At 39.5% G+C, this 10072-nt stretch overlaps 1 protein-coding gene across 1 annotated transcript; it reads right to left on the reverse strand.

Moving 5' to 3' along the window:
• Positions 1-330: 330 nt before the first annotated feature.
• On the reverse strand, positions 331-6051 carry LOC120722826 (mitotic spindle assembly checkpoint protein MAD2A-like). Its single transcript, XM_040013968.1, has 5 exons — positions 5867-6051; positions 5422-5568; positions 3774-3894; positions 931-1034; positions 331-857 (listed from the first exon to the last, which is right to left on the reverse strand). Exons 1-5 carry the CDS (start codon positions 5928-5930, stop codon positions 685-687), a joined length of 609 nt encoding a protein of 202 aa, XP_039869902.1. The 5' UTR covers positions 5931-6051; the 3' UTR covers positions 331-684.
• Between the last annotated feature and the right edge of the window lie 4021 nt (positions 6052-10072).

Below are 10072 nucleotides of genomic sequence, written 5' to 3' on the forward strand. Positions count from 1 at the left end.
AATAGTATGTCCCATTAAATAATACTTATTTACTATGTCTCCTGTGTGCTGTCTATGATTTCTCAAATGTACTAAACAAGCAATGAATGAATGGATGGATGTCAGTGTGCTTTCCAGTTATTAAAACACATTACTAAAAGAGTGCATTCCAAACTAACTTCTCTTGACCTTGATGAAAAGATCAGCTTATACTATTGAAATGCACCCCAAGACGGCATCGTCTCAAGGCTCCAAAAACCATGTGATATCTTTTATATAATGCTCCAAAATAAATAACACGATGAAAAACCTTGGCACCTCCTGAACAAAAGAAAACCACAGAATCACTTCTTTGGGAAAAAGCAAAATGCATTTATTTATGTCATTTTATAAAAGTTCAACATATATACCACTATCTTCTAAAACAGACTGAAAGAATGAAAGAAAGCAAAAGACTAAAGAAAAGACAGTTGTTTTCTACAGACAAATGCCACTTGGCAGAAATATTTACATCAGTGTAGAAAGAACACATTTCCTTCATGTCCTTATCATATTGACAAATAAGACACAGTGAAGCTCAAAGGAAAACAGGTCCTCGTTGTCCAGTCACGCACAGGCAGTGAACAAAGACACGGCAGTGTTAGATCTACTGGTTTCTATGAGAATCAGTGGTCGGTGCTGTAACAGCTCATGTGGTTTAGAAGTTTAAGCTGACTCAGTCTTCTTGTACGCCACCATGCTGTTCACCTTGTGGATTGAAGTGGTAAAGGAATGCAAACGCACCTCCTCTGGCTGGTCAATGGTCTGCGGCCCTGATTCTTCCCATTTATCTGGAACCACCAGGTCCTTGTCTGTATAAACCAAGAGGTCAAAAGCACCTGAGGGGAGGAGTTGAAATTATTACCCAACCACCACATCAAAGGCTCAAATGTCAAAAGTCTCATTACTCACATGGCGTCTCCAGCAGGGGCAAGAAAGTAACAGTGGCTGTTATCTGTCTGATAACTGAGCGGATCTCATGCTGAATTGTCTTAATGGACTTCTCTCTGGGTGCACTGGGTGACACATGAGAACTCAGTTAACATGCATCATTTATTAGTCAAACAATAGTCAGTTGAGTGCAATGACAGATGCTCATTTAACCAAATGACATAATCTGTTGTAAAGACTCTTCTAAAGTACAAATTTCATGTCATTTTATTGCAAAAAACCAAAACAAAAAAACGAATCCACTGCAAACATACAAATTCAGATCTGTGTTGACAAATCAGCCAACCAACCCAAAGTCTGCACCATTCAACTCCTGTCAATAAGTGTAAGTAAACAGATCTGTCCAGATGCCTTAGAGCAGGGGTAGGCAACCTTTCTGATGATGAGTGCATCTAAAATGTCCTCAGAAGTCCGTGTGCCATATGATTGTATTAGCAAGAAATTGAATAACGCTCTATATTAACAGTTACACACTATAGAGAACCACTTTATAGTTCGCAGCTATCAGCAAATAGCTTTCAGCTATTTTGAAACAAAAAAAATAAAAAGACACTTTTTCATCCATAACAGCAAATGAACTGTACAAATGCTATTTATGGTCTCCTCGCAACAATGATAAGAAAAATAAACTGAGCCAATATGGTATGTTTGTTAATACACTCTGATCTCTGGTCTCCCACTCAGAGACACAGGGCTCCGAGCATCCAGCATTCAGACGGCTACCTGAGGACTCTCTTCATGTGAGAGGAAATCTGCTCACACAGATATGTAGAACCAAATACTGTCAATAAGGCCTCTGCAATGTTTTGAAGACAGTTAAACTTGTCAGGTAGTGATTTCCAGCAGGTGAAAATGCAGCTCCATGAACACGCACATATATGGATTCCAGCTGCTTTGACGTTGCATTAACTGGCATTAACTCAGCCAGTTAATGCGAGACAAGTCTAGCTGCTCATTAAAGCTTTCTGGTTTGATCAGAAAATAAAACATTGGTCCAAACACCTGAAAGTCCCAAAAACACACTGTGAATTCTGTCTCGAATCTACAGATGTATCTGTGTATTTCTTCCTTCCCTTATAACTTCCCTTCAACTCATTCATGTCACCTAAAAGGTAAACCTGTTTCTCCATCACCTGTTCAGCTCTGATGATCCAGTAAGGACATCTCCTGGTTTCATCTTCATGTTTCCCTCTCACCACATATCCAAACCGACACCATGACCAGCAGCTTTTACAGCTGTGGCTCCAGCAAACATCAGCTGATACTGGAAATTAATATTAAATAAATTCTAACAGCTGATCAAGCTTAAACATGCTGCTGTTGTTGTTTAACGCGACATCCGGCGGTTTCCTCTTTCTGGCGCAAAGTGGGCGATAAAAACAAACAAGAGAGACAATCAGCTGATCATTGATCAGTTTCATGATTGAAGTAGCAACAGGAGAGGGAGGGGGAGAGGATGAGAGAAGAAGAAACAGCTGTGCAGCGTAACGACAGAATAAATCCAGCTTTGTGTGTTTATTTTTTCCATTGTAGCTGAAGTACGGGACAAACTGTGGTCCTTTTCAGCTCAACACGAAACGGGGGACGATTCTCTAGATTCTCTAGACGATTCTTTTTTTTCGGGGCGTTTGGCAACTCTACTAACTAACCTTATGAAGAAAATAAAGTTCACTATGAGTAACATCATAGCATCCACCCAGCTGTATAAACTCCGTCATGCTAGCTAGTAGCAGTACGAGTTATTCTGATTTAAGAAACTAAACTACTGATCTAAAAGATCCAGTGCTAATGGAAGAGGTCAGAGGAGAATTACCAAATTGGGTGAAGTTGACTGAATGGCTATATTAATTCTATACAGTAGTGCCAAGCATAAAAGCAGTCAGACTCACAACACACCTAATGTTGAGGCTCATGGGATGCAACCTAAGAAGCCAACAATGGATTCTCTCTTGCAAGCCATGGAAATCTGACACTGCAGTGGAAAGGGCTTATATAAAACTGAACACAACCTGGTCAGATTGCTACTGAGGCTGCAGATGACACACAGCATGAGTTCATGCTGCTGCAGGGGTTGACCTTAATTTGCCAAATACCAGTGAGTTAAGGTTTTAATATCATTGCTTGAGTAACAACAGCATGAATGTGCATCTAAGAACTGTGCAACACAATCATGTCAAGATAGAGCAGATTCTCAAAAACTGTCCTTAAAGAGGAAGACGACTCCAGCAGAACCAGGCTCAGGAAGAGGCAGTCATCTGCTACAACTGATTGGAGAACAGCCTGGCAGCTCCTTCTCATACTGATCACACCAGCATTTGTTGTAAGTCAGCCAGCTTAATTGTGTTGATCACTTTAGCACAAACGGCACAAAACTAAACGACAATTGGTTAGACTGTAGGCAGACCATTGCATCCTCCCTACTCCCAAATTCTGGCGGTAGTTTGATAAACCACACTCTTCGGTGGGCTGAGCATTATCATCTTTCATGTCCCAGATTGCCACTGGTTGCAGAATCTCATCTCAATATCTCTCTGTAATGAGACAAGCTAATCACTGTTGCAGAGTCCATGCGCACAGGTACTGCCAATCAGGAACCTGATAGTCCACACCTGGGGTACCTGAAGCTCAAAACAATTTATATAATATATCACTCCACTCAAACTGACGGTGGGGGAAGTACAAGTGCAACATGCCAGGTGTTGGAATTAGGAGACAGCAAATTAATGACCATTAGCATGGAGCCTTTAAAACAAAACAAACAAACAAACAAACAAACAAACAAACAAGGTAATAGAGGTCCTGACCTGCTCTCTTTAGCAGACTTGTCACACTCAATGTCAAACTGCCATCTCTCGAGCACCTCGTTGGTTTCCAGACACGTGATCACCAACACCAGCTTTTGCACAGTGCACTCAAACAGCCACTCTGCAACACCAAAAGAGCAAACAACACTTATTAAAGTTTGTTATGCAAAGTGAGAGGTAGTTAAACACCCTAAAAACATAATACAAACATGTACAGAATTTTGTATCCACAATAGTTGTGGATACAAAATTGTGATCTCTTGGATATAGTATCCAAGAGACCACAATTTCTGTGAGAAAAATGATGATTGATTTGTATTCTGTAATTTCACTACTCTTAGCATTACACAACTGAGAGCTTGAGTGATTTGACATATGCACCCAAAAATATGAATATTCTGGTACGAATTACATTAAACTTGAACTGACAAGCCAGAGATATTTACTCCATTTAGCTTTATTTACATTGCACTAAAAATCACAACAGTTGCTTCAAGAGACTTTATACTTTAAAGTAAAGACCCCACAGGCTTAAAAAGAAAAACAATCAGATGATCCCAGAACAGCAAGCATGGGAATAAAAAAACAACAACTTCTTTTTAACAGGAAGAAACCTGAGGAGGCAGCCATCAACAGTTGCGGGCATTGGATTTAGGAAAAAAATAAAATAAAAAAATATTACAATGGCATCACCTTGGACAGAAAAGGGTGCACCGATCTCCTTCCTCATTCACATACATAAGTATTTATGGCAAAATCAAAAATTGGTGAATCAAAAATTAAAAATCCAGCGTTTTTAACCAGAAATAGCTTGTAGTTCACCTGACAAGAGCTAAGAGTAGCTTAACACAAATTTGTGTAACATGGGAATGGAAACTCACGTGTGCTGCTTTGTATGTTACTTAACATTGATCATAAGATGCCAGGTCATACCAATTAAAATCTCAGGCATGAGTCTCATAGGCATCTGAGTTCATCTTCAACATCATGCTGCTCTGCTGTACGTTAATTGCCCCTTGGGGATAAATAAAGTCTTTCCGATTCTGACTCTGATCTAATTCAACGCAACAAAAAGGGGAGGGGGAAATGCACCACCACGTGGCCCTACTCAGCAATCGCAACTAACAAGTTACTATTTATTGAGTAAAGACGATCACCGAATTAGCAAAATAAATTGACAAAATCATTCATTGTTCACAAACATCATCTTATTTTGTACTTCACTACGGCTTTTGCCTTTACTTTGTCTTCTCCATAAAAATCCAAAGTCACTCCCCACCAAGCTGTGAGCTCAGTTCTCACCAATTACGTTTTTTCTTTTCTATCTGCTGTTCAAGGAAATCCACTTAAAGTAAAGTAGACTGAAGTTTTGTTTGTTTTCTTAAGTACAATATGTCCACATTTTTTTCAAGGTCTAAGAGTAAATATGTAAAACGAAGGAAAAAAGCATCTCCATAGTGACCAAAATAACCGTGAGTAAGATTTCTTGCCGTAAGCCAGCAGCCTTGTAGATATAGCTACAGAACTCGAAGCCCAAAACTACAACTGGAGTGCCTTCAGACCGCAGTTGGTTAGCTCACTCAGTTCCACAGTTATTCCACTTTCTCCTTAGTTGTGTCACGAGTGGGGAAGCCCACTATTGAGATACCTTTAAGTTGAGACACCACGTTAGTCAGATAGCTCTTCAGCTTGGGGTCGGTAGTTAGTAGGAGACTCAGGTCATAGTGGGTAACTCTGGTGAATGTCTCTGGAGGATAGATGCCCCGTTGGTACAAGATGCTATTGATGCCGAAAGCTGTGAATGACAATGGGGAAATCAAAGGCTTCAAATACGCCGGAATTCCAGTATTCGTAAACTTTAGAGGCTTATATGATTCAGACTTGAAAGGCACAGAAGAGTACAAAAACAACTACACAAGAAAGGGAATAACACGAGAGAAAACTAACTGGGAATCAATTAGCTCGGTAGAATAGAAACGATGTATGGTGTACGTTCACGATTCTCAATACAAGGGCAGACAACAAGACAGTCTTTACAAATTATTCGGTGTCGAAAACGAGCGACTAAAAGACGAAATAAGAGAAATACTTACAAAAGAACTCGGCTACTAACTCCGCGCTTCCTTTGAGAGTAATTCCCTTCAACGTGCTTGTCATTTTCTTAACGCTTTGGTCTAGCTCTCAACAGTAAATATATTGTACTCTTTATTTTCTTCTTCTTCTACGTCTACCGACTTCAACTACCCGCCACCCAGTTTGAATTTTGTCAGCTTCCACACTATTGCGCATGCGTGTGAGATTGCGTCGCGATTTTGATGACGTTTTAGGTTACGCTTACAATTACAATTTTTTCGACACTAGAGAGCAGTGTAGAATAATTAAAAACCTTTCTATCTTGTAATTGACTGTATATTAATATAATGTGTCACTGCACAAATGACTGAATTAAAAAGTTAATATTGTAGATACCACGTTTTGTTAATCCTAAAGGGGTCCAAACAACCATTGTATGCAGACTTGGAAAAGTCACTCTGCAAAACAGAAAATTGCAAAACAAAAGAAAGACAACTTCAGTTAATGTTAGCTTTTAAGTCTTGTTGGCTCTGTACTTCTCTTTTTGCTATGTTTGTCTATGTGCTATTTTTTTATTATTATTATTATTATTTTATCATAGTTGGTTTTTTTCTCAGTCAGTAATTGTCTTTTTCTTTCAGGAGGAAAGCCATGCGGGACCTGCACGCCTCCAGGACCACTAAGTGGGCAGATGAGATTTGACAAACTTCTTCCAAAATTAATGAAAAGCTTCGAACCTTCTTTGGGAAACTTGTGATTCATGAAAAATGGCTTCTTTTCAGCTGCAGCTGGTGTCATTAACAAGGTCCCCAGACTGACACAGGATATGAACACCACACATCAAACTGTCAGAAAGTATTTTTATTTACACATCTTTTAAAATGAACTGTGGTAACTCGTGGGGACCAGCCAGGCTCCAACTGAATTATCCACATGGGCCCATCTTTCTAGTGGGCCCACCACCTGTAGGAGTCAGGCGCTATTTTGCTAAGGGAGGGGGTGGACTGGTTGTAGGAGGAGGAGAAACAGCTGGAACTTACACCACAGGTTGCAAGATAGGAAATACACATGTGTGGCCTCACCTCAGTGGAGATATTAGGTTCTGAAACTAATCTTTTTGTGAAGTACAGCCCACAACTAGAGTTCGTTTTAATGGAAGATAAATGCAGAAAAGTGTATGCTCATATGCCAGCAGTTAGGTGCCTATATGTTAGGGTTCTCTCCAGTGAATAAGACATTGCTTCCTGCATCTTCAGGTTGGGGAATGGGTCCTGACTGTTTTGGACATTTGCACATATGCTAAACAAACAAGTTGAGCTGCTGCTTTTCTACAGTTGAGCCATTTGAGGTGGTTTGGGCACCTGATCAGAATGACTACGTTCCTCATTCTGATCAGAATGAAGTTCCCAAAATACCTCCTAGGTAAAGTGTTTTGGGAACAACCAACTGAGAAGAGATCCTTAGGCAGACTAAGAACATACTGAAGCTGGCTTGAGAAGATCTCAGTGTCCCACCCAGAATACCTGGAGGAGATGGCCAAAGAAAGGGAGGTCCCAGGGTCTCTGCTTAGACTGAAACAAAGGCTGCAACTGGGACCCAGATTAGCAGGAGAAAATAAATTATATTCTCATTACTTGAGAATAGAATTTCTTGAAGCCACACAACTCTGCATTAATTGCAGTCACAGACTATGAGCCACAGACCCTTGCATGCATCCTCACATAAAAAGGCTCAAGAGGATTAAACACATTCAATGGACCCATAACAACACATCCTTCCATAAACGACCTTTTTCAAGTTCCCTGTAGATGTTCTAAAGCACTTCTTAATGCAATCCCTTCAGCTTTCCTCCTAGCTATAGGAAGTAACGAGTGTGTAAAACCACAGGAGTGAACTCATCACACATGTCATAGCCTGATGTCTTTTCCTCAACCACAAGCATGTTGCCATTCATCACTGGACTCTCCAAAAGCTCAGTAAAGTCTTTTTCTCTATGACACAATGTGCAGTATTCAACTTGTATATCTTGCATCAGCTGATTCAGCATCCAAAAAGTTGTGACGCAGTGTGAAACCAAAATACAATGATTTGAAACCCATATTTTATTCATAATAGATGATAATAGACATACAGAACCTGTAAACAGGAAAAAAATGAGAACATTTTGATTTTGATAGCAGCAACAAATTGGGGTGGAGAAGCAGTGATGACCTTCTTGCCAGTGAAATATTTATCATATTTAAAATTGACAGTATTTTGTGCTGTTGACATCTGATATTATTTTATAATTGTGGGCAGCTGTGTGTTTATGTTACACAAAGGATTACCGTAATGTTAGACAAAGCGTTAGAATAGCAATACTGTGTGAAAGTTAGCATTTGATATGTTGTTTATCATAAGTTAAATTTTGGGTTAAATTATATCCAAATGTTTAATTTCATCTTTCTTTATCTTTTCAGTTGTTACTCTGAGATGGTAGGATAAACGATCAATCTATATTCCAGGTTTGAATTAAACCAGTTGCAATCACAGTAATTAGCCACATGCAGGCAGTAAATCTAGAGACATAGTGTTAGGAGAACTGTAATCTCTCAAATAGTGTTGGTTGGCTTGAGGTCATTTGTAACTTCAGTCCAGCCCTCATCTTCGAGAGCCAAACTGGTATCACTTGCAAAGCCTCTGTTGGTCTGTATTAACAGCTCTCTGGTTTTGTATCAAAGGACTACAGTCCCAGTCATGTTTCATAATAGAGACTGTGGGTGCTGGCATCAAGCCCTCTCAGGAATTGTTCTGGCGCCATGAAACTCATACACTTCACTTGTTCTCTGTGCTTAAACATGTGATCAGACCTTAACCCTTAAGTCCCTACAGAACTGAAGAATCTGGCAAGAACACCAACAGATACTGGACTTTGATCAAAGCCTGTTAGCCATTTCGTTAGATGCGATCAGACAATTTAGCATTTTATAACTACTCTAAAAAACCTTACATAATCTTTTAAATGTAATGCAAATGTGTTAACAACTACACCACAGAGTCACTGATAATATTCAGCTCAGTTTTTAGCTAAATAAGCCAATGGAGAGACAATATTTTTATTGCTAAAATGAACATCTCTTAATTGAAAAAATATAGTACATTATATCTATATCAGATCTGCATCCGCTGAGCTGAATGCACTACGTTCATAATGGCTGATACCTGTGCCCAGCAAACCATGTGGGGCCTGTTGAGCTTTTCAGTCTGTTACTATTTTCAGAACCTGGTGGAGTAACTAGCAGATGCAGAGAAGGCCAGACTCAGTGGGGATGTCTGTTTAAAGGTCACCCCCACCTCCTGCATGCTGGTTGAAACATTTTTTATGCTAGGCCTCATTTCAGCTCAGAAACTATAACACAAACAGGTAATGACTTAAATTAATTTCAGAATTAGTAAATGTATAAATAAAACTGAATTGAAGTTTAGTCTATCACAACTGTTTGTTTATTTTGTGTTTCTACAAATATAGGAACACACATCCCACTGTGTTGTGAGTTGTGTGAGGGAAGGTGACTACATCCACAAAAAATGGGCCGTTCCTATTGAGGAAATAGCTTTCTAATAACCAGGTGTTATCTATCTTTTGCCTCCTAAGCTTCATCTGGTGGTTCTGGAACAAAGTCTTCACTTCTTAAATGAGATTAATAAACACCACAGTGAACAGTGACCAGGAAGTGCACATGGAATACATATTGTATTGTCTTTCATCAACATTCATAAATCCCATTGTTTGTGTGTTAGACCAGGCATACAGCCAGTTTCTTCATTTCAGTTGTGTTGAGGTACAGCTTAGCACTGAAGCACTGAACAAGATGACAAGGTTGTCTGGATCTTTACTTCTGAATTAATCACAGAAGTAATGCTTGGCTTCTATGGGGCACGCGAGAGTACAAGAAATGAACTGTTAGTCTCTGGGAAGGCTAACTTTAGACCCACTACAAAAGGATTTTTGTAAGAACAAAACACAGAAAGTTTAAAGAACCCTGAACTGTGCCTGCTGATCTAAGCTGTAAGTAGTTTTAGAAGTGATATCCAGGAGAAAAGAAAGTTGGTGAAATTGCTGCACTTTTAGAAAGTGAGTGTTTTGGTAGGCTTTTATGTACAGATTCTCAGCATATTTACTGGCCAGATCAGCTCTTACACTGGAACACACAACACTTTTTCACCTTTTTCACATTTCTCCTCTC

Source organism: Simochromis diagramma, unplaced genomic scaffold (genome assembly GCF_900408965.1).
Source record: "Simochromis diagramma unplaced genomic scaffold, fSimDia1.1 OVJJ01000621.1, whole genome shotgun sequence".
NCBI classification, from domain to species: domain Eukaryota; kingdom Metazoa; phylum Chordata; class Actinopteri; order Cichliformes; family Cichlidae; genus Simochromis; species Simochromis diagramma.